This window comes from Crinia signifera, chromosome 8 (assembly GCF_055691185.1).
Source record: "Crinia signifera chromosome 8, ASM5569118v1, whole genome shotgun sequence".
NCBI lineage: Eukaryota > Metazoa > Chordata > Amphibia > Anura > Myobatrachidae > Crinia > Crinia signifera.
Window position 1 is genome coordinate 61,731,877 of NC_139224.1, and position 26,404 is coordinate 61,758,280.

The following is a 26,404-nucleotide window of genomic DNA, read 5'->3' on the forward strand; positions in this document are numbered from 1 at the left end:
CAGATGTTATCCAAATTATTCCAAAAATCATAGTTTCCAGTATGTACTTTTTTTTTTAATAAAAGCACTATTGGGGACATCTGTAACAGCACTACTGGGGAAATGATATGTAACTGGCACTACTGGTGACATCTGTAACAGCACTACTGGGAACATGATATGTAACTGGCACTACTGGTGACATCTGTAACAGCACTACTGGGGACATGATATGTAACTGGCACTACTGGGGACATCTGTAACAGCACTACTGGGGACATGATATGTAACTGGCACTACTGGGGACATCTGTAACAGCACTACTGGGGACATGATATGTAACTGGCACTACTGGGGACATCTGTAACAGCACTACTGGGGACATGATATGTAACTGGCACTTAATATGTGCAAACAAATGATTGCTTAGCGTTCAAATTCAGTGCCTGAAATATTACACAAACTTTGTTTCAAGTTTTGAAACCTTGGGGGTGATTCTGGTTGGTTTGTAAAAGTAAACTCCTTTAATGGACAAAACCATGTGCATTGCAGGTGGGTCTGGTGTAGCAACATGTGCAGAGAGATTTACATTTGGGTGGGGTGTGTTCAAACTGAAATCTAAATTACAATGTAAAAATAAAGCAGCCAGTATTTACCATGCACAGAAACAAAATAACTCATCCAAATGTAACTCTCTGCATATGTTACATCAGCCCCACCTGCAGTGTACATGGGTTTTGTCCATTAAATAAGGCGTTTACTACTACAAACCAACCAGAATCACCCCATTGTTTAATGCACAAATAAGATACAGTATACAGTGCCTTGCAAAAGTATTCACCCTCTTGGCTTTTTACCTATTTTGTTACATTACACCCTGTAATTTAAATGTTTTTTTTTTTATCTGAATTTTATGTGATGTATCTGCACAATATAAGTTAAGTTGGTGAAGTGAGAAAAATATATATAAAAAAATATTGTTTTAAATAAAAATCTGAAAATTGTCATGTGCATATGTATTCACCCTCTTTGCTATGAAGCTCCTCTAAAGTTGGTGCAACCAGTTAACTTTAAAAGTCAGATAATTAGTAAAATGAAGTCTACCTGTGTGGAATCTAAAGGCCCCCATACACTGGGTCAGACTTGTCCTTAGACCAAGTCGGACCAGTTTCCCTTGAAAGATCTCCGGCAGCACCCCAGGAGGCTGCTTACGATTTGGCACTTGATGTGACAAATTATACATGCAATATATTGCATGAGATCCCTGGGGAATTGGTAGCGGCGGGGGGTGGGTGGGTGGACAGAGTGATTCGTAGGGTGGGCAGTGGGTTCCCTGCGGCGTGCGGCAGGCAGCTCGGTCCCTGTGATGCTGGTCAGCGGGTCCGTGCGGTGGATGGGAACTGAGTGAGAAGTGCTTTTTGGCGGGCAGCAGCGCGGGAAGCTCTGCTGGATTTGTAAACATTGCCTGGACGCTGATTGGCTGAGATTCAAGTCCACGGAAAGATGGATGGTACTAAATACAGGGATATTTTTAAGCAAAACCTGACCTGACTGTTATTTGAGACTGGGACGGAGGTTCACCTTCTAGAAGTACAATGACCCGAAGCATACTGCTAAAGCAACACTCGAGTGGTTTAAGGGGAAACATGTAAATGTGTAGGAATGGCCTAGTCAGAGCCCAGATCTCAATCAAATTGAAGATTGCTGTTCACAAGCAGAAACCATCCAACATGAAGGAGCTGTAGCAGTTTTTCCTTGAGGAATGGGCAAAATTCCCAGTGGCAATCTCATAGAGATTTATCCAAAGCAGGGGGAGTTTGAATACTTTTTGCAAAGCACTGTATTTGTGTGCATTTCAGGTGTTTGATGATGTTTTTATACAACAGAAATGAAAGATAATTACTTGTAATATAAAACTATTCTGAAATTACGGAATAATCTATCATCTAAAATGTTCTGGTCCTGAGCATTTTGGATAAGGGATACTCAAGCCAGGGGCGTAACTACTATGTTGAGGGCCCCATAGCAAAATCTTTAAAGGCCCCCCAACCCCCCTTGTCAATACAGTTCCCATTAGGAGTATAGGAGACAGAAGGGAGTGAGAAAGAGGGTGTCAAAGGGAGAGAGAAAGGAGTGAGAGAGCAAGAGGGCATCAGGGGGAGAGAGGGAGGGTTTCAGTGGTGGTATGGAGGATCAAGATAGATAGAGAGGGGTGTGAGCAGGATTAAGAGAGTGCCTGGGAGGGAGAGAGAAAGGGGGAAACAAGAGAGAGTTTCAGTGAGAGAAAGAGGGTGTCAGCGAGAGGGAGAGGGTGAGAGAAAGATTATCAGTCTATGTCAGAAAGCAAGAGATGGTGTCAAGGGCAGCGTGAGAGAGAGGGAGAGAGTGAGGAGCAAGAGAGAGTTAGGGAGAAGGTGAGGGGGAGTGGTCAGGAGACACTACCTGATTATAGCACAGGGGTCATGGGTAGACAGAACATCATATGGGTATAGACATATGGGGGGCATAGATGGATGGACAGACAGGGTGGAGCAAAGATGGACAGACAGATGGATGGATAGACAGAGCACCATATGGTTGCATAGATGGATGGGTGGGGGGAGGGGACATAGACTGATAGACAAATAATTATTTCGGGGCATACACAGTTGGTTGGCGGTAGGCATAGATGGATAGGTGGGAGAAAGGTGGACAAATAGGTGGTGAATGGGAGGGAGGATGCATAGATGGCAAGTGGGAGGCAGATGGGGCATAGACGACAGGTTTGCATAGATGGGCAGAGAATCATATGGGGGCATAGATGGATACAGGGGGTGGATTGGAATAGAAAAGCAGCCTAGGAAGCATGAAGATACACGCATAGCACTGTACACACATAAATTACTTTAACACTGAGTCTTCAGCACACAAACACATACATAGAACATGGTATACACACACAGATTACCAGTATATACACATACTGTAGATGAGTTCCCAGGCATACTGATGGGTTCTTATTCTTCCACGCAGCAGGCCTCACAGTATCACCAGGGGTGGAAGGTGGGTGCTTGTTTCAAGTGAGCCATAGTGAAGTAATCGCTCTCTGGCTGGGACCCTTGGGTGCAGCAATCGCCAAATGCTCCCCCTCCCCCCCGCCATTTCAGTTCCCTCCTGCTCTCCGCTACTATCCTCTCCCCTGCTGCGCTCCTGTCCAGTCTGCTCCCCTCTGGCCTCCGCAAACAATGCTGGCCGCACAACCTCTGACAGCCCTGAACAGATCGCACGCTCCCTCTGGGCTGCGGAATGCAAATTGCGGAAGTGCATCCAGGGGGAGGAGTTTTGGTAGGGGGAGCAAAGATCCAGGGAACACCAAGCCTCACCACTACATAGGGACGTCCTACTCCACGACGACAGTAACGACCGCATAGGTACCTGGAGGATGCGGCACGCAAAGAACGGCTACCCTACAACCTTTGGTCTGCGTGCACGGAGGCAACTGGGTGCAAGGGGAGCAGCGGGCCCCTGAAGCAGCTCAGGCCCCATAGCAGCTGCACCCTCGGTAGTTACGCCACTGACTCAACCTGTACTTAATTTTGCATATTTAATGAAAGATACAGTGGGCAACATGCATAGGCACAAGCCTAGCTATAAACAAGATTAGTTTTATGAAATGCTTAATTCTAATGCAGATCTTCTGGGAGTACATTGATCTGTGTGAACCTAATATAAACCACTGTAATTTATCAGCAATAGAAAACCAGTGAAAATATGATAACAAATAGTCCAATGTCCGGTATATTGCACTTAAACCCTTGGTGGAAGATCATGCACCTGATCTGTGCATGGTTCGGTCAAATTTGACAGTCAGAGCCTGGTCTATTGTCTTGTGATTTTTTATAACGTTTCCAAAAATCATTTACCAAAAATCGCACCCTATTACATTTGCGAGTTGTATACTTTATAATGGGAAAACATCTGGATGCGAATTGAAGTGTGAGAATAAACCAACAGGTCAAAATGTGCAAAGTCCACAGCAAAAAAGTGCTATGACAATGTGCGATATTTGGAAAACGTGCAAATTCATCCGTTTTTTGACTATGGATATAAGGGGTATGTTTAATTAGGTCATCAGTAAAAAGGTTGACAGTGGCACTCTAGATCAACACATAAAAAGTCAACAATAGTTTTCAATTTTTTAGATTTTTGAGGTATCAATTTGTAACTTTTAGCATACGGATCCCCAATAAGTGTGCTCAGCACAGGCTACAGTTCCCAATCGTAGTCCACTTATATGGTAAAATACTCATGTCGGCTATATGCTGTGAAGGCCAACTGTGGTCGACCTATTGAGTTTCAAACTTTTTACTGTCAACATTAAGGGGGTTATTCTAGTCCATTCTTTCTGACAAAATCCTTCTTAGATGGACAAAACCATGTGCACTGCAGGGGGGCAGATGTAACATGTGCAGAGAGAATTAGATTTGGGTGAGTTATTTTGTTTCTGTGCAGGGAAAATACTGACTGCATGATTTTACACTTCAATATAGATCTCACTTTGAAGAAAAACCCCACCCAAATCTAATTCTCTCTGCACAAGTTACATCTGCCCCACCCGCAGTGCACATGGTTTTGTCCATCTAAGAAGGATTTTGTCAGAAAGAATGGACTAGAATAACCCCCTAAGTCCGGATAGCGTTCCTGAGTGTGGAAAATGGCTTTAAGTTATGTTTTTACATCAAAAAGGTGAATCCTTCCTATGTAACCAGTATGTTTTTATATCAGAATATACAGTGTTTTTATATGTATATATATAAAATTATTATTATTTTTTTGGGTTTTCTGAAAAGACAACCTTGTTGAACAGTTGCCAGAGCGATTGATGTATCCTAATGAAGGACTGAAGGCTTCTGTGTGTTATTTGTATGGAAAGCTTTACTCTTCACCCACTGCTACAGAAAAACTTGTTGCTCATTTCACTGACAAACTATGTGGAATTTTTCTGGCTACACTGGAAAATGCCCAGACAAAGGAACTACAGATCAATTGCATGGGTAAGATCCAAGTTATGTCTGTGAGGCATATATTTTATTAATTTTCTCACTTTCTCCCATTTATCTAGAATAGACAGATATCTTATCTCATCCACTTAAATCAATATGCTTTCTCTATTCAACGAAAATGTGATTTATGATCATTGGTTACATAGAAACAAAGAATTTGACTGAAGATAAGAAACGCTTGGCCCATTTAGTCTACCCTTTTTTAAACATGTTACCTCAAACCATATTTGATCCTTATTTCTTTGTAAGGATATCAATATGCCTATCCCAAGCATGTTGAAAACCCTTGATATATTTAAAAATTTCTATCATGTCCCCCCTTTCCCTTCTCTGCTCTAATCTATACAGATTAAGATTTTTTAGTCTTTCCTGGTAATTTTGCGATATAGGCCATGCACCATTTTAGTTGCGCTTCTTTTTACAGTCTGTAATGTATTTATATCCTTATGGAGATATGGCCTCCAGAACTGAACACAGTACTCTAGATGAGGTTGTACCAATTACCTATGCAGTGGCATTATTACTTATTTCTTTCTATTGCTGATTCCTCTCCCTGTGCAACCAAGCATCTGACTTGCCTTCTTAATTGCTTTTTTACATTGACTACCTGCCTTTAAGTCACCTTAAATAGTGACACCTAGATCCCTCTCTCCTCAGTAGTTTCCATTATAGTGCCATTTATACTATATTTAGTCTTTGGGTTTTTGAGACCCAAGTGCACTATTTTGCATTTTTGGGCATTAAAATGTAGTTGCGATGCTCGTGACTAATCTACCTAGATCATCCATAATTTATTTTACACCTCCTGGTGTGTCTACCCTTTTGCATACATTTGAGTCATCTGAAAAAGGCATATTTTACCCTCAATTCCATTTGCAATGTCACCAATAAAGATATTTAAAAGCGCTGGTCTAAGTACAGTGGTTAGGATGTACATGTTGGACACAAACGGCGTACGCAGTTCTAGGGCAGCGGCTGTGGTGCAATTTGGTTGTTTAACCCTTAATGGCGCTCCCAGTGTTATTCTGTGTTCTTTGTACCATTGTGTGCTGTGCTTTAGGTTTAGTGTTATTATCTTGTGTATGCAACTATGTCGCCGGTTGTTTTGAAACTAGGTCGCTGGCGCTTTTAGTGGTGTTAGTTATTTTCGGGAAGCCGACGTTCAGTTTTAGGTCTATTGTTCAGTTAGGTTCCCTAGTTAGTTCACCTTTTATCTCTCTCATAAAGATCTCTGGCACTTTGTCACACATAAGACCTGGTGGCACCAGAGTTGGGGCAGACTTAATTCGCCCTTCCAAACGTGGCTATTAAAGGTGAAGTTCTAGCCCTGCAGGCATAGCAAGAAAAACAAAAAAGACTGCACTGAGTCTGCAGATATCAATGAGGTAGCTGCTGAGAGCTTTTAGGTGTACTACAGACAACACCTATAAAAACTGATAGTAATAAGCAACAAAAAGAGGGCAAGTCTCTGTGCTAACCTTCACTGCTTAATGTATGGATAAATCAATCAATATATGTACACTCATATGTAAAATAAATAAATGTTTATTGAAAGAATCATGTAATGGGTATAACCTTTGGTAGTTAATAAAATAATAACGATAATAAAAAAGATACCTAATACTGGTATACAAACATGACAAACATATATCATAAAAAATGTAGTAAAAAAAAAAAAAAGGACCAAAATTGGTCGGGAAAATGGGTACAAGGCACTGAGTGGGTTAAAAGTTCCGGGTTAGTACCCAAAAAAAGTCTCAATATAATTTCCAAGGAGCCACTGCAATGTCCAAGGGGCCACTATTATGGATGAAGATCACCTTACTTTTGTAGAGATCCGTCATTTCCAAAGACCGATTCTGTCTGCCGGCTGACTTATAACTCCTGCTGTATCACGCTGTGCAAGTGGTCAGTCAGGGAGGTCATGGCTTCTGCATCTCAATGCGTTTCACCTGTGTAACAGGCTTCATCAGGATCCAAACATTTCAGAAACTGGTAGAGAATGACATTGAAAACATCCCAGATAAAGTCAACAAGTAACTGTGGAAAACAAGTTTGGTGATTTAACCACAGCGCAACAAAGCAGCCTTCAGCCCAGGGTAACACCAGTGAAGCTTTCACCAAAAAGCTTAAGAAAACAGTACATAGAAAAAGGATGGGTGTACCCACTGGCGATGGCGGTAAACTCACACAATATTGGATTAAATCAGGTATGAATAGTTGATCTGGATTGCTTAAGACAAAAAACAGAGAGAAAAAAAGACCATAGTGCAATACAATATGTTGATGGGATAGATGGGTTTTACTCAGTTCACTCACATAGATCCAACATATACAGGCATGTAGCAGGGTCTTTTAATGAGGTGGAATTCCTCCTGTGCTCCCTTGTAAGTCTGATAAAATAGAAGCTCACATAGTGCAATATAGTCGAAGTAAAAGTATAACAGGTTTTATTAGGTGCACTCACAATATTAAAAAATTAAAACAGCATATCACCCGTTCCGGGATAGCAGGGTCCGGCAAGCGGGTCACAATACAGGTACAGGCATCCAAGTACGAGTGTCCCACGTCCGGATCGATCGGTGACGACACAATGCTTAAGCGCGCTTTCGGGCTTCCAAAGCCCTTCTTCAGAAGCGTTGTGTCTTCATCGAGCGGGGCGGACCTTTTATCCCCCCGTTCAAATCAAAAAAAGCATTAAGGACAGGTGATTTCTCCGTCTGTCCGGACCGGAACTGACGCAAATCGCGAGGTGCGCTCGTTAGCAATGTCCTCAATAGCGGAAGTCGTCATAGAGAGTCCGGCTTGGATATGTCTCCCACGATGTAATGTGTTCGCGTTCCAGCGCAATGTGTACTTCCTTCTTTGCTGGAACGCACGGACATATTGAAATGATGTCCGCTCATTTCATGTAATATAACAGGGAGAAAAGTATATCGCATATATAAATAATTAAAAGCATAATTCATAGATTTTAAAAGCCAAACGATATAAATGGCAAAGAATCAATAAAAATTGCATAATATAAACATACTTTAAAATATTGCACTAATGAATTAAAGTGGCAGGTGCTTAAACTTTACAAAAACCACTTAAGCTCAAAGTCACCATTCAGACCACCAGGAACTAAGCTTTTCAATTTATATATCCAGTGCATCTCGGTTTTTGCGAGACGCACTTCTATATCATTACATTTCCAATTGGGATTTATTTGTTCTATGCCCCAAAATGATTTAATAAATCTGGGGTCTGAATGGTGACTTTTTTTGAAATGTGCCGAGAGGGTATGATTTTCTAACCCCTTTCTTATGTTGTTCACATGTTCATACAGCCTGGTCTTGAGGCTTCTAGTGGTTTTGCCCACATAGACCAGGCCGCATTCACACTCCACAGCATATACCACATTACGTGAATTGCATGTTATGAAATCCTTCAAGGGATAAGTTGTGTTTTTCACTGTAAACTCTTTAATTTTACTCGGGCCCTTGGTGCAGCGACATATATGACAAGTGCCACACCGATGGAAACCCTGGCTCCGAATACTACTCCTTTTAGGTACATCCAGAGCACTCCGTACTATGGTATCTTTAATAGTTTTGGAGCGTCGATAGATGAACTTAGGAGCCGAAGGTAATTCGGAGCCAATGACAGGATCCCTTAATAGGATCTTCCAGTTTTTTTTAAAAATTCTTTCAACTTCCCTATATTGGCAGCGGTATTGGCTAATAAAACACCATTGTGTGCTTTCATCCTTCTCTTTTTCCTTCCTGTCTTGAAGGATAAGGGATTCTCTTGGGGTTTGATCAACCCTTTCTTTTGCCCTCTCAATAATGGCCTTTGAATATCCTTTTTCCAGAAAACGGGATTCCATTTCCTTTGATTGTTCCTGGAAAATTTCAGGGTCAGTGCAATTTCTCTTGACTCTGAGTAGCTGCCCATAAGGGATGCCATCGAGCCAATTTGCATGATGCTGACTAGTTTTTTCTATCAGACTATTGGAATCTGTTGCTTTACGAAAAACTTTAGTATTCAATTTGCCATCCTGTATATATAAACAAAGGTCAAGGAAATGTAATTCTTTGTCGCTTATATCGAATGTCAATTTGATGTTATAATCATTGGTATTTAATATTTGACAAAAGGATTCAAGTTGTTCGGATCCCTTGTCCCAAATAAACAAAACATCGTCGATATATCGACGCCAGAGCACCAGGCCTGCGCCCAGCTCCCCCCCATGCCATACGGATTCGGATTCCCAATATGACATGAAGAGGTTTGCGTAGCTGGGCGCAAACCTGGTGCCCATAGCAGTACCAACCTTCTGTAAATAGTATTGGCCATTGAAAAAGAAATAATTATTTCTGAGGATGAACCTGATACCATCCACAATAAAATCCTTTAAGTCCGCAGAGTATTCTGTGGCTTCTAAATAGAATTTAATGGCCTCAATACCTTTATCTTCTTGTATTATAGTATAAAGTGTTGATACGTCAGCGCTAGCCATAATGTAATCTTCTTTCCATTGGACATCATTTAATATCTTTAGGACTTCATTAGTGTCCTTTAGATATGCCCTGGTTTGTTTTACTAAAGGTTGAAGATAATGGTCTAGCATCGCAGAAAGATTGGCAGTAATACTATTTGTACCGGAGACTATTGGTCTACCGGGGGGGTTGAGGGGGTCCTTATGGACTTTTGGGAGGATGTAAATGGTCGGTGTCGAAGGATGTTTAAGATTGAGATAGTCGAATTCTGATTTTGAAATAACTCCTTTTTCAAAAGCCTGCGTGGTCAGATCCAAAAGAGCTTTGGTGATCCTAGGCAGTGGATCGCTTTTGAGCTTAGCATAGGTGTTACCCTCAGTTAATTGTCGATCTATCTCTTTAATGTAATCCTCCAAGTCCATAAGGACCACCCCCCCCCCTTTGTCTGCCGGTTTTATTATTATTTCCTTCTGTTTTTTTAAAGATTGTAAGGCCCGCCACTCCTTTCTGGTCAAATTGCAGTTTTTACGTTTTTTCTTTAGGACTTCCTCCACTTCTTCAAGGACCAATTTGCTAAAACAGTCTATGAATGCACCCTTCTGATGGGTAGGGTAGAAAGTGGACTTCGGACGGAACTGTGGAAAGGCCAAATTGGGAGCTTCCTCAGTCTCCGTTCCTTCCCTATTTAGAAAAAACTTTTTTACAGTAAGTTTTCTGATGTATCTCTGCAAATCAACAAAGAAATCAAAGTCCTCAATTTTACTTGTCGGACAATATTTAAGGCCCCTCTTAAGTACATTCATTTCATCTTTAGTTAGTATTTTTTTACTTAAGTTAAAGATTTTTGTACCATTATCTTTTTGTATTTCGGATTGGGTAGGGGGATCAACATTTTTATTTTTAGTCCTATTTTTATTCCGGAGATTTCTACCACCTCTTTTGCCTCGTACTTAAGAGGGGCCTTAAATATTGTCCGACAAGTAAAATTGAGGACTTTGATTTCTTTGTTGATTTGCAGAGATACATCAGAAAACTTACTGTAAAAAAGTTTTTTCTAAATAGGGAAGGAACGGAGACTGAGGAAGCTCCCAATTTGGCCTTTCCACAGTTCCGTCCGAAGTCCACTTTCTACCCTACCCATCAGAAGGGTGCATTCATAGACTGTTTTAGCAAAATGGTCCTTGAAGAAGTGGAGGAAGTCCTAAAGAAAAAACGTAAAAACTGCAATTTGACCAGAAAGGAGTGGCGGGCCTTACAATCTTTAAAAAAACAGAAGGAAATAATAATAAAACCGGCAGACAAAGGGGGGGGGGGTGGTCCTTATGGACTTGGAGGATTACATTAAAGAGATAGATCGACAATTAACTGAGGGTAACACCTATGCTAAGCTCAAAAGCGATCCACTGCCTAGGATCACCAAAGCTCTTTTGGATCTGACCACGCAGGCTTTTGAAAAAGGAGTTATTTCAAAATCAGAATTCGACTATCTCAATCTTAAACATCCTTCGACACCGACCATTTACATCCTCCCAAAAGTCCATAAGGACCCCCTCAACCCCCCGGTAGACCAATAGTCTCCGGTACAAATAGTATTACTGCCAATCTTTCTGCGATGCTAGACCATTATCTTCAACCTTTAGTAAAACAAACCAGGGCATATCTAAAGGACACTAATGAAGTCCTAAAGATATTAAATGATGTCCAATGGAAAGAAGATTACATTATGGCTAGCGCTGACGTATCAACACTTTATACTATAATACAAGAAGATAAAGGTATTGAGGCCATTAAATTCTATTTAGAAGCCACAGAATACTCTGCGGACTTAAAGGATTTTATTGTGGATGGTATCAGGTTCATCCTCAGAAATAATTATTTCTTTTTCAATGGCCAATACTATTTACAGAAGGTTGGTACTGCTATGGGCACCAGGTTTGCGCCCAGCTACGCAAACCTCTTCATGTCATATTGGGAATCCGAATCCGTATGGCATGGGGGGGAGCTGGGCGCAGGCCTGGTGCTCTGGCGTCGATATATCGACGATGTTTTGTTTATTTGGGACAAGGGATCCGAACAACTTGAATCCTTTTGTCAAATATTAAATACCAATGATTATAACATCAAATTGACATTCGATATAAGCGACAAAGAATTACATTTCCTTGACCTTTGTTTATATATACAGGATGGCAAATTGAATACTAAAGTTTTTCGTAAAGCAACAGATTCCAATAGTCTGATAGAAAAAACTAGTCAGCATCATGCAAATTGGCTCGATGGCATCCCTTATGGGCAGCTACTCAGAGTCAAGAGAAATTGCACTGACCCTGAAATTTTCCAGGAACAATCAAAGGAAATGGAATCCCGTTTTCTGGAAAAAGGATATTCAAAGGCCATTATTGAGAGGGCAAAAGAAAGGGTTGATCAAACCCCAAGAGAATCCCTTATCCTTCAAGACAGGAAGGAAAAAGAGAAGGATGAAAGCACACAATGGTGTTTTATTAGCCAATACCACTGCCAATATAGGGAAGTTGAAAGAATTTAAAAAAAAAACTGGAAGATCCTATTAAGGGATCCTGTCATTGGCTCCGAATTACCTTCGGCTCCTAAGTTCATCTATCGACGCTCCAAAACTATTAAAGATACCATAGTACGGAGTGCTCTGGATGTACCTAAAAGGAGTAGTATTCGGAGCCAGGGTTTCCATCGGTGTGGCACTTGTCATATATGTCGCTGCACCAAGGGCCCGAGTAAAATTAAAGAGTTTACAGTGAAAAACACAACTTATCCCTTGAAGGATTTCATAACATGCAATTCACGTAATGTGGTATATGCTGTGGAGTGTGAATGCGGCCTGGTCTATGTGGGCAAAACCACTAGAAGCCTCAAGACCAGGCTGTATGAACATGTGAACAACATAAGAAAGGGGTTAGAAAATCATACCCTCTCGGCACATTTCAAAAAAAGTCACCATTCAGACCCCAGATTTATTAAATCATTTTGGGGCATAGAACAAATAAATCCCAATTGGAAATGTAATGATATAGAAGTGCGTCTCGCAAAAACCGAGATGCACTGGATATATAAATTGAAAAGCTTAGTTCCTGGTGGTCTGAATGGTGACTTTGAGCTTAAGTGGTTTTTGTAAAGTTTAAGCACCTGTCACTTTAATTCATTAGTGCAATATTTTAAAGTATGTTTATATTATGCAATTTTTATTGATTCTTTGCCATTTATATCGTTTGGCTTTTAAAATCTATGAATTATGCTTTTAATTATTTATATATGCGATATACTTTTCTCCCTGTTATATTACATGAAATGAGCGGACATCATTTCAATATGTCCGTGCGTTCCAGCAAAGAAGGAAGTACACATTGCGCTGGAACGCGAACACATTACATCGTGGGAGACATATCCAAGCCGGACTCTCTATGACGACTTCCGCTATTGAGGACATTGCTAACGAGCGCACCTCGCGATTTGCGTCAGTTCCGGTCCGGACAGACGGAGAAATCACCTGTCCTTAATGCTTTTTTTTATTTGAACGGGGGGATAAAAGGTCCGCCCCGCTCGATGAAGACACAACGCTTCTGAAGAAGGGCTTTGGAAGCCCGAAAGCGCGCTTAAGCATTGTGTCGTCACCGATCGATCCGGACGTGGGACACTCGTACTTGGATGCCTGTACCTGTATTGTGACCCGCTTGCCGGACCCTGCTATCCCGGAACGGGTGATATGCTGTTTTAATTTTTTAATATTGTGAGTGCACCTAATAAAACCTGTTATACTTTTACTTCGACTATATTGCACTATGTGAGCTTCTATTTTATCAGACTTACAAGGGAGCACAGGAGGAATTCCACCTCATTAAAAGACCCTGCTACATGCCTGTATATGTTGGATCTATGTGAGTGAACTGAGTAAAACCCATCTATCTCCATCAACATATTGTATTGCACTATGGTCTTTTTTTCTCTCTGTTTTTTGTCTTAAGCAATCCAGATCAACTATTCATACCTGATTTAATTCAATATTGTGTGAGTTTACCGCCATCGCCAGTGGGTACACCCATCCTTTTTCTATGTACAAGTAACTGTGGAATATCACAAAGAAAGAGAAGGAAACACTGTATTTCTTAAAGAATAATGAGGACATAGTTATTAAGCCAGCTAACAGGGGTGATCGTGGTGCTGGAAAAAGAGCGCATGAGGATGAAGCAATACGGCAGCTTCAAGACGCAACAACGTATGAACAATTAAAATCAAACCCCACCATGAATTATACGAAAGAACTCCACAAATTGCTACAAAAGGGCTGGAGAGAAGGCATTATGAATAAACAAGAATTTGACTTTCTGTTCCAAAAAAGACAGATAATACCGGTTTTCTACCACCTACCCAAGATACACAAGGATCAAAAAAATCCCCCGGGAAGACCCATTGTGGCAGGCAAATGCTCACTCACTTCAAATTTATCCAAATGTGTGGACAGTTTCTTACAACCGGTGGTTATTAAACAAAGAGATCATATAAAGGACACTACACATATACCCAAACAGTTAAATGAACTACAATGGGAAGAAGACTACATCCTGGCAACCTGCGACATAAAGTCTCTATATACATGTATTCAACACACACAGGGGTGTGAGAATGTGAGGAAAAGATTGGAAGAAGACTCCAACCTGAAACAACCGCAAATGAACGTCATAGTCGATGCAATCCTCTTCATACTTACCCATAACTACTTCTGGTTCGGTGATCTGTTCTATCTACAACGCCAGGACAATGCCATGGGCACCAACTTTGCGCCAGCGTATGCAAACCTGTTCTTAGCACAGTGGGAGCAGGAAACCATCTGGACGAACCCCACATACAGGACGAACCTAAAACTATGGTCTCGCTACATTCACAACGTCATCATAGTGTGGAAGGGAGAAGAAAAAGATCTGGCTGAATTTATCAAATATATCAACATCAACACCTTTCAACCTGGAGTTCACAAGTGATATCAGTAAGGACTCCATAAACTTCATCGACCTTAATATCTTTACAGAAAACAATAAAATAGAGACTAAAACAACTGATTGCAATAGCTACCTGAATGCCAAGAGCAATCATTATAAAACCTGGATTCAGAATATACCAGGGGGACAGTTCAAAAGAATCATGTGCAACTGTTCCAGACTCTGCGACTATGAAAACCAATCTAAAGATATGATTAATAACTTTATAGAAAAACAATATGATGGTTAGAAGCAGAAAGAGAGGGAACGGGAAGAATGGACAGAGCTGACCTCTTGGAATATAAAGTGAAGAACAGTACAGAGATTAAGAATGATGTCTTGTTCCTTACTGACTTTTCATCACAAAGTCATCATATAGAATGAAGTCTATGCCAGCATTGGCACATATTACTCACTGATGAAGGGCTCAAGGAATACCTTCCCACCCACCCAAGAGTGGTATATAGAAGAGCAGCTATTGTGAAAAATACACTCATTAGGAGCCATCTTAGGACAGAGGAGAAATAATTGAACAATACTATAGGGTTCTCAAGGTGTGGGATATGTACAGCATGCAAGAAGACGTGGACAAGTAACATGAAAATACAAAGGGAGCTAAAGTCATCCACAAATGGATTCACACACAGGATCAAAGAAAGAATTACATGTAACACCATTGGAGTTATTTATCTATTACAGTGCCCATGTGGCCTCCAGTATATTGGAAGAACAAAGAGAAAACTGCATACCTGAATCCAAGAGCACCTGTGTAATATCAAAAATAGGAAGGCTAACCACAGTGTGCCCCTACACTTTAAAGAGAAACACAATTGTGAAGCTAAAGGTTTGACATTCATGGGCCTCAAGAAAATAGAAGTTCCGTGGAGAGGGGGAGACGCGGACTCCATTCTGGCGAAATAAGAAACCAAAATGATCTACCGAATGGGGACCCTGGCCCCAAAGGGCTTAATATAGATTTCGATATGGCCCCCTTTCTTACAGATTAGTACTTAATATGTATACCAATACACGCATATATCACATGATTGAGAAGTAATTTACTTGTGCTATTCTGTGTGACACCCCTACGGTCCAAATAGTCCAATCCTATCTTGTTGTCCCTATATATTGCCATTACTTACCCAGTCTAATATTAATTTAGGAACTCAGAACGTCCACTAATCACCATTACTTACTCATTATGTACACTTTATTAATATGCATATTACACAAGTTTTCCCCTACCTTCGATTTTTATTATTTATATGTCTTACGTGTTTTTTGTTATGTTATAGGTCTGTTGTTATATGTTATATGTTATTTGTTTATTTACCCTTAACAAAGATGGAGAGTAGAGACATTCACTATCACTAAGTTGAGAAGAGTATGGGCGGAAGTATATGAATATAGCATCCCATTGATAGTCAATGCTGCCGAAACCGGAAGTGTCCGGGGAAAGGGCGGAAGTGAAAACTCTTATGTATGCTCCTCAGCAATTATCTGAAGTGACGCGTGAGAGGCAGAAGCGGCAGCTCTGGCAAGGTCCCACAACCATGACTGGAAGTGACGAGGCCGAATCCGGAAGTGAGTGACGATAAAAAGGAGCACCCGGGCCCACTGTGATTATTCTGCAAAATCCTGACTAAGCCTGTTATGCCGGCAGATAGAATTGGTCTTTGGAAAGTATTGATCTCTACAAAAGTAAGGTGGCCCCTTGGACATTGCAGTGGTTCCTTGGATATTATACTGAGACTTTTTTGGGTACTAACCTGGAAATTTTAACCCACTCAGTGCCTTGTACCCATCTCCCCGACCAATTTTGGTCCTTTTTTTTTTAACTACATTTTTCATGATATATGTTTGTCTGTCATGTTTGTATACCGGTATTAAGTATCCTTTTTTATTATCGTTATTAATTTATTACCTACCAAAGGTTATATCCATTACATGATTCTTTCAATAAACATTTATTTATTTTACATGTGTGTACATATTGATTGATTTATACATACATTAAGCAGTGAAGGTTAGTGTGACCGGACGCCTGCCCTTAGCTCTGGCTACGCCCTTCGGGTCCACAGATAGCGGTTCCTGGTCTCACGGGACCTGGCCAATAGGGGATTCCCTGTTACCATCAGTAACCGCCTGTTACTGACTCCACAGTGGGCGGGGTTATCGCTGCCACCACCAGACTCCTCCTACGTGGCGTCTGGAACCACGGATACCTCCTCAGGCCCAACCGCGGGCACCTGAGTACTACCTGCGTCGACACACTGCTGGTGTCGACTGGTCCCCCACTGGTCACGGACCAGACCTCTGCTTTGGTAGCTGGCAGAGCGGAGACTCGGAGACGCTGGATGCTATGCCCAGAACAGCCGGAGAATGGAATTATTGTAATTAATTCTGTTGGTCGCAGATGAAGCAGACTTCTTGGGCAAAAGATGGTTTATTTTCTCAAGTAGAAGCTCTGAAAAGAGCCCTCTTCTAGGTCCCTAGGAGGTACAGCATACAAGTGATGTTACAGCATTCAGATACAGGCAGAAGTACAACAACTTGGGCTCACAGGCCCTGCTTATAAAGACAGAAAACACACTGGCATTGTCAGATCCTCCCCCATACAATTACAATTTGCATCTCAATCTGACATGTTACTTCTAGTGCATAACGAACCAAGATTACATACTACAAAGGATGAGTCCAATTTCCTTAGAATATATAACCTCCAGGAACAGGGGAGATATTAATCTCCTGGACATATTTACATAAAGAAACACAAATGTCTGCATTACCAACACCTGGCACACAGGATGGCCTGGGTTCAGTGACCCATCACATATAGTACATAAATTTCCTTATCACCTTTTACACAGGGCTTCAGACACAGAGCCTACTCCCTGCTGTGTTTTGGACACTCACAGACCTTCTGACAAGAGGGGCAGATTAGCATTTCATTTCCTCATCACCAAGATTTGCTAAATTCCTTCCCCCCAGAAATGTACAAAGTGCATTGTAAGTCCAGAATGCATTCCTCAATATTCAATACAATATACCCAATATATGATGCAGTCCTAGCTCAGTGCCAAACATATATTTCATAAGTACATATAATCTGTGCCTGGTGCCCAGCAGCAGGCTACAACTTACATCAGCACTGCAGAAGGGGTCCTGTCCCAGCTCAGTGCTGCTCATACAGTTTAAAACATGTCAGGTGCCCTTGTTCTGAATAACGGCAAAGCACGGAGAGTTAACCCCTTCAGTGCTGTAGCCGCCATTAACCCCGTGTGCCGGGCTCTCCGGCCACAGTTAGCGTATAGACTTGCCCCCTTTTTCTAGCCCTGCAGGTGCCAACCACCTTTGTGAGGGGACAACAGAGACAGAGTAATTATAAGAAGATATGCACTATATTTTTAAGCAGCTCGATAAAAAGAGAACATTAAACAGAAAAAATAGCTCTAAAATGTATAAATGTTAAATGAAAGGAAATAGGCTAAAAAAGGAATATAAAGCAAAGAAAAATAATGTATACAACTCCCCTGGAGTGGTTGAAAGTCCCTTCTCACTTTCCCTACCTCTAAATTGGGGAGACACCGTGGGCGTTGTGGGGTGCTGGGAGCTGCACTAGTCACACGAAACACATTGGGCAGTATTCAATGTGGATTTTGGCGATGTGCAGCGAATCCTGTTTAGGATTCGCTGCACATTCGCCACTGGTCGTCGCGTTCCGGAGCCTCGCCGGCTCCGGTATTCAACGAGTCAGGGGCTCGCTGCCCCTGACCGGCGAATTTGAGCTCCTGCGGCGAACGCCGCAGGGATTCTGAGGACGGTGGCAGGCAGGGAGATGGAAGTCTCCCTGCCTGCCCCAGAATGTTTGTGGGGGGGAGGTGGGCTCCCCGGGTGCCAGGCAGCACAGGCTGCCCCCCAGGGTTGCCAGCAGGGGACCGGGTATATTCACTACACCCGATCATGAATATGTAATGATCGGGTGAAGTGAATCTAATGAGCGGCTCGGCTCCGGCCCCCTGCTGGCTGGTCTGTGTAAAAAAAAAAATATATATATATATATATTTTTTTTAATTAAATATATATTCATGTGCTTACAGCACATGAATAAAAAATAGCATGCCCCTCCTCAGAATAAAATTCCAGATTTTTTGACACCAATTGTAAAAAACAAAACACTTTATTTTAAAAGTTCAACTTCCACTTCACCATAAAAAGATAGCGATTGCTACTCGGTGAATCATGGCGAAAAAAACCTTGAAATGTATTCGCCATCTGGTCATTGAATAGGGTGATTCACCGTTTTAGTCAGAAATTCGCCTTACAGCACAAAATCGCCATAAAAACCAGGCGAATCAGCCTCATTGAATACCGCCCATTGACCTGCTGCCTCCTCCTGAAACCCAAGCTGCGGCTGCCAAGTGACAACGTCATCTGGCGGCCACATCCACCGGAGTAGCACATCTGTTTGTGCCCTATGAGCATATAGTGCCTCTATCCCCCTAAAAGTGCTGGTTGGGTATTTCTGGTAGTGACAAAATCAAAGGGATACAATATAGGAGTCCCCTGCAAAATTGTTACTTAGCACATCATATATACTATTCCAGCCAGGGTGGTACCACTATTGCAAAGGAACTCTTAGCATAGTGTTCCCCCACCATAGGAAAAACTAGTAGAAAAAACTAACTTGAGATACAGTATTTCTAGTACTTTTATTTCTGAAATAAAGTATTCCTGTAGCCTGGGAAAGCAGACCACACAAGCACAGTCGCATTGCAGAGACACAAAACCAGTAACATGACAATAGATTCTGTGTTAGGTGAGAGGAATCTAAAGGCTGCCCTGTCTGTTATGCATGCTTTGTGGCTTAACATGCAGTCCCACGCATTAGGCCACAGAGGGTGCATAATGCAGAGGATTTTGCCATGCTTTAATTGAATAGCTTAGGGCTGAACGTTAACTGGGGTAAACCCTGGGTTAATTTAATCTACCACTTGAGGTTTGGCTTGCATTATCTTTCATTCAAGTCAGTATATGCCCGTGTGTGTATCATGAATTAGTTCTTGTGTTTTATTAAGTGAGATATATTATTGTTTATAACCTTTACTAACATGTTGTTTATTAAAAACAAACAAAATCAAAGGTTAATTAACCCTTTGAGTGCCAAGTGAATTTGTCAAAATTGGTGTAAAAATTGCCAAGCCAAGCATTTTTATTCTTCACATAAACCTGTAATGTTTACCTTTATATAGGAAATATAATATTTTTTTACACTATTTTGTTTGAATTTATAAAACAAATGTGAGTGATGCTGGCATTTTTAGCCAATTGTTTGCCATAGAGATGTCCCATAGAGATGTTGACACTCGTATTTTTCACCTCACAGAGATGTTGGTATTTTTAGCAGATATTTTGCACATCTCACAGAGATGTTGGCACTGAAAGGGTTTAGAAAATATTTTTCATTTCTGTATATAAAAGGGTTTGAGTGTACTAGACTGTGAGTGCGCAGTAAGCTGCAATGCCAGTGACTCCTGTGAATGTGGAGTTCTCCCAAACCTCCACCAGACAGTGTACATGCAAAAAAGAAGTTTCAAAGGTATCACTTAGCTTGCGCTGATTCAAGCATACATCAATCCAGAGGTATATGTGTCTCCGGGATGAAAAATGAAGAAGAAGATATATAGTGAAGTATTTAATCACAACATCTAAAAACATCTATTAAAAACATTGATACAAATAAAATTTCATCACATCAAATATGACAGTGGTTAGGATGGCTTTCTAGTGAAATTACCAGAGGGGGTGTGAACCGGTATAAAAACACAGTTCAAGTAGAGCATATGATCTGCAGAATCTCCCGGGTGATAGCTGCTTATCCCGGAGACACCTATACCTCTGTATTGATGTATGCTTGAATCAGCGCAAGCTAAGTGATACCTTTGAAACTTCTTTTTTGCATTTTTAATTTCTGTTTATACATTTATTTATTCTTTGTATAGAAGTACATGTGTATATTTGTAGTCTTTAATATGTTACTCATATAAATCTATGATTTTCTTGCAGGTTTATTGAAACAGTTGTTGACATTTGACCAGTTTGTATCTGTAATAATGAATGCATCAACATGGCTGGAAGATTTCGAAAACACTCCCACATTACAGGCACATAATCCTCTGCCTCTTGTGTTGAAAAAAGTAATTTATTTATGTATGTAGCTATAAGTAAACTAAAATGTAAAAAAGCCAACACCTAAATTACATGTTCGACATCTCTTGTTACAGATATTATTATCCAGAGAAGAAGTGTTACAGATTGCTAGTGCACAATGTATTACAGCCGTTCTTGTGCATTCTCCAGCTAAATATGCTCCCTCCTTTATACTTGCTGATATTCCAGGTGATGTATCAATTTGCTACACATTAGAAATATTGTGTAAAATTGCATTCTGGAAAAAAATATATACAAAAAGAGCCATATATAACAACACATAATACCTAGATTGGTAATCTAAGTAGACCAGAGGAATGTTGAAAAGTGTAGTAATTAAATTTTAATTCTTAATATCCTTTATTTATATGGTGCCACAAGGGATCCACAGCACTCAATTACAGAGTGCTTAAACAAACAAGCAATATATTGACTCTGAATGCAATAGAGGACAAGTATAGGGTACATAATCATAGCTGCATCAGCAGAGGACACTGGATGGAATAAGTATCCGCATGTAGAAAACCACAGGATTTGGTGCCATCAAATATGGTTTAAGTAAGAGAAGGAAAAGATGCCAAAAAATGCACAATCATGCACTTGGTGCTGAATATAATATTAATGGCCCTACATTGGAAACTACTGAGGAGGAAAGGGATCTAGGCGCCACTATTTCAGATAACATGAATGCAGGGAAGCAATGTAACAAAGCAACAAGGAAAGCAGGACAAATGCTTGATTGCATAGGAAGAGGAATCGGCAGCAGAAATAAATAATAATGCCACTATATATGTCAATGGTATGGCCACATCCAGAATAATGAGTATAATTCTGGAGGCCATTATCTTCAGAAGAATATTAATACATTGGAGACTGTACAAATGAAGGGCAACTCACCCGGAAAGACTAAAAAAAAATCTTCACATGTATAGTTTGGAACAGTGAAAAGAAAGGGTGGACATGGTAAAAAAGTATTGCTTTTAAAAAACAGCATTTATTAAATTCCCCCCTTACATACACCATTTGAACTCAGTTTGATATTAAACCTTTGTTCACCTATATTGCAAATGTGGTATTTGTTAGGGGAGGATCAGTGGCCACGCTCCCTAACTCTGTTGTCCTGGCCTAGCGTCCACGGGTGCGTGCAGGGCTAGGCTTCGCCTGTACCCGTCCCGGCTGTAAGGGCGAATTAGGTCCGCCCAGACTCCGTTACAGGCAGGTCTTATGTTGGGACAACGCACCCGTGGAGACGGACCAGGAACAAGAGGACAGACTAACTAAGGTGACCTGCGGGCCACTGATCCCCCCAAAGGCTAAGGAGCCTGATGTGGCTCCAGGGGCAGACACGACTGAGGGCAATGCAGGAGTAACAATACTCAAGGAAAATATTAATGGAGGTGGAACCTGGTAATTACCTATACAGGTATAACTATGCACAAAGGTGAAACACACAGGTACAAATGACAATATACAGCGGTATATAAAAAGTACAGGTGGAATCAACCACTGAAAGGTACTTGACCCAGCTAGGTGTAACAATACACAGGTGATGTAATAAAACTAAACGGGTGTAACAATACACAGTAGATATTTATAATGCCAAACAGGTGTAACAATACACAGGAGATGTAATAATGAACCAAGGAATGCAAGTGCCAAAGGTGGGGAGATCCCCAACTTATCTGTGAGATCATATGCAGCAGACAAGCAGGAACATCGCAGCAGCACTAGGAAGGGACACCAGGACAGGAGTATAGGAACGCTGTAGATGGCACTAGCGCACGAACACCGACAGGCTGGACAGGCACGGTAACAACCAGGAAACCTCCTAGACACGGGAACCAACAGACTGGAAAGGTGGGGTAATGCCAAGGAACCGGGACCACTCTGGACACGCAGGGCAGAACTATAACCGGCATGGGAGTGAATAACCAGAGGGTTTATATAGTGAGCACAATGTGGTGCTGATTACACATTGCCTACAGGTGAGCATTGCAGGCTTGAAGCCTAATTAGACACATCACATAGAGTGAGCTGCAATGGCCCAAGCTTACCACTGGAGGCCACCAGCGAGCAACACAAACACAGGCTGGACTAAACCCAGGGAGCAGAATCCAGGTAAAACAGACAAACTACACACAGAATATGTGAATAGCACATTACACCGATCCGCTGGAGGCAGATCATAACAGTATTAAACCTTTCTAGCTACTTTCAACAAAAAATAACCTACATTGTGGAGGAAGCAAGGGGAAGGGAGGGAAAAGGGAACAAGGTATACGAAAAATGTATGAGAGACACACAGCCAAGTACAAATCTTGTCCATGATATGGATTTATCATTTCAGGAACCTTCTACAACTTTAACAGGTAACATGACAAGGGCAAAGGAAAAACGAGATCTGACATGCCTTTATCTGAATGCTAGAAGTTTAACTGGTAAAATGGGGGAACTAGAGACCCTAGTTTTGGAGGAAGATTTTGATCTCATAGGTATTACTGAAACTTGGTGGGATGAATCACATGAGTGGGAGGCTAACATAGAAAGTTATAGTCTGTTTAGAAAAAACAGATTAGGTAGAAGTGGAGGTGGGGTTTGTTTATATGTTAAACCATCCTTAAAACCATACATAAGGGAAGACATAAACGAGAGCACAATGGAGTCGTTAGAATCGGTATGGGTAGAAATCTCTGGTAACATTAAAGGGGCTAAAAACTTACAGTAGGAACATGTTATAAACCACCCAACATAAATAAGGAGGAGGAAAAAGACCTCTTGCTACAGGTGGGAAAAGCGGCCAGCTTAGGGGACATTATTATGGGTAACTTTAACTACCCAGAAATAAATTGGAAGGCTAGGTCAACTAGTAACGCTAAGGGAAATGGATGCCCTAAATGACCACTATTTGAAAGATGCCAAAAGACCACAATCTGTATTAATAACTTGTGATATATTTCAACTAATTTATGATACATTTTAACACTCTGTAATCACTGTGCTTAGTGTCAAATACTTACAAGTATTATACTATATACTGTATTTAAACATTTGACAACAGGCATACTGTCCCACAATAAGGAAAAGATATCATTTTTGTTGATATTGCAAGAACTGGTATTTAATTTAGCCACAAACGAATAACAGGGTCATAACCACTGACAATTATCAGTGGTTAATAAAATGATTTTTTTCGGCTATACCCAATAGACATCTTTTCAAGACCGACACCTGTGTGATTTTAACACACTATCATTTCTTCGTTCTTCTTTGAAACACATTATATATGTAATTGTTTATATAGTGTATGTGATTTTATCCTTTTTTGCTGTTTACATGAATTCCCACATTCTGATATAGGGCACATTAAAACGAATACTAATAAAATTTATATTTTAATATGACTAGTGCATTCCCCCAAACAGTCCCTTTCCTTCTCTCTGTAAAACGTATATATTTACACTCTAGGGCAGTGGTTCCCAAACTGTGTGCCTCAGGACACTTACAGGGGTGCCTTGGGTTGGTGGACCAAGATCAATTCATATTATTTATGTGGTCAATGTAAAAGGCAAAACCAGTGCTTGTGGCTGCCAATTATAATATATGTGGACAAACAGAAGCAAATCCTGTCCCTCACCAGATAACTGTGACATATACACACAATGCACTTAATTTAATAATTTTTTTCTGAATTTCTCGATAAGAAGCATTTGGCCTAGGGTGCCTTGAAAATATTTTGATGCTCTAGGGTGCCTTGATTCAAAAAAGTTTGGGAACCACTGCTCTAGGGAACAGCACCCCCACTATAGATTAAAAATTTGGGGGCTCTCTATCCTGTAAAAATCAGAGATAAACTTATCTATAAGGTTGTTATGTAGGATGTTGTTATGTAGGATACACACTACACTCCTCATGGAGTAAATTTCCAGTAGAGAGCCAGGCCTGGCAAAGGGACTTTTGAGAAGGTGTAGCCAGTGGGAGATCTGCCACATCCCCAGGGAAAAATATAGAGAAAAACTAAGTATTTTACCCCCTCAAGCACAAGCTGCTGCCCTCCTGGCCACATTGCAGTCCAGCACACATCAAAGTGCTGCCAGGTAAAAAAAAAAAAAGGGGGTGGGGAGAGTCATTACCTCTGCAAGGTCCCTCCATCAGGCCCAGCCTGGGTAATTAGAACCAACCCACACTTTTGGTGCCACTGTCCTTGACCAGTGAATAAATATGTACCCTAAGCTAACCTAATCTTTACCTTTATTCAAGCAGTTGCTAACTGGCATGATAGGTGGCAAGATAACCATAATGTCAAGGTTTTATGCACATTGTTACCTACTTCAAGTTATGAATGGTGTCTTTCGACTCTGGGCTGGAACCGAGAAGGCTGTATATAACTCTTTTTATTAGGACTTGAGCAGCAGTGAGAACTGCTGGCATATATTTCAAGTAATGAACCACCAAGTGGCTCTGTTCCGGACTGGCTCAGGATTTATAGCTGAACTGGACTGGCTACTAGCTGTAAATATGCAGCTGGACCAGACCAGCAACTGTCTGTAGAGATGCTGCTGGACTGGACTGGCTATCAGCTGAAGAGATACTGCTAAACTGGACTTTCTACAAACAGGAATACAGCTGAAATGGACTGGCTACCTGCTGAAGAATACAACTGGACTGTACTGGCTACAAATTATGCTGCTGGACCAGAACAGCGACTGGCTGTAGAGACCTCAGGCTTATTGACATTGTTGTGCCATTTTAATATTATTGTGTTTATTTTGTTTGTGTATTTTATGACTATGATGTTATATTAAAAATTTGGTTATATTTACTAAAAACCTGTTCAGTGCTGCTTTTTATGCTCATGTGGTTTCCTCATTTGCATATTATTGTATCAACTGGCTGGACCAGACTTGTTACCGGCTGAAGAATACGGCTGGACTGTACTGGCTACTAGCTGAAGAGATGCTGCTGGACTGGATTGGCTACTGGCTGAGAAATACAGCTGGACTGGACTGGCTACCGGCTGAAAAGATGCTGCTGGACCAGAGCAGCAGCTGCCTGTATAGATGCTGCTGGGCCGGACATGCTACCGACTGAAGAATACAGTTGGATTGGACTGGCTTCTAGTTGAAGAGATGCTGCTGGACTGGATTAGCTACTGGCTGAGAAATACAGCTGGAATGGACTGGCTACTGGCAGAAGAGATGCTGCTGGAACGGACTGGCTACCAGCTGAGGAATAGGAGATGACATGCAGGTTCACTAGTAGCACTAACAAAGCAACAAGTTGCATGGGTCCAGACAGCGGCAGCTAGACTGATGCTGGTCGCAGGTCCTGACACATTTGTAATAAAGGAGGATTGTAGAATGTGGGTGGGAAGAGCACCACCCTCCAAACTACTGATTCTGGCGCTTTGGGGTGAGAGTGTAGCTAAATGTACAGATGAAATAGTATTATTATATCCAATGCTGCTGCAAGTGTTAGTGTGAGTTACCTGATACTCACACAGATTTAAGGAATTGTGTGGGGTATAACACCATGCGCTGCTAATTGAATAAGGAGTTTTCTTTTAATTATATCTTGCTGATCACAAAATGTACACTGGACACTCTGTAATATTTTATATTTTATGTAGAAAAAAATAGCATATATTGGCATAATATTGAATATATAAAAATAACAAGACATATAA

The 26,404-nt window shown here is 41.1% G+C and overlaps 1 protein-coding gene across 5 annotated transcripts in view; it reads left to right on the forward strand.

The window, feature by feature from the left end:
• MEI1 (meiotic double-stranded break formation protein 1) overlaps positions 1-26,404 on the forward strand; it is a 237,512-nt gene that overhangs the window by 39,424 nt on the left and 171,684 nt on the right. For 4 of the 5 annotated variants that reach the window (XR_014454370.1, XM_083156559.1, XM_083156560.1 and 1 more), the window contains exons 6-8: positions 4,809-5,012; positions 20,578-20,708; positions 20,796-20,910. Coding sequence is in view for 4 of the 5 variants with exons in the window: in XM_083156559.1 (XP_083012685.1) it covers positions 4,809-5,012; positions 20,578-20,708; positions 20,796-20,910 (450 nt within the window). In the remaining variant the exon portion in view is untranslated. The remainder of the gene's footprint in view (positions 1-4,808; positions 5,013-20,577; positions 20,709-20,795; positions 20,911-26,404) is intronic. The other variant, XM_083156561.1, reaches the window with a different exon arrangement.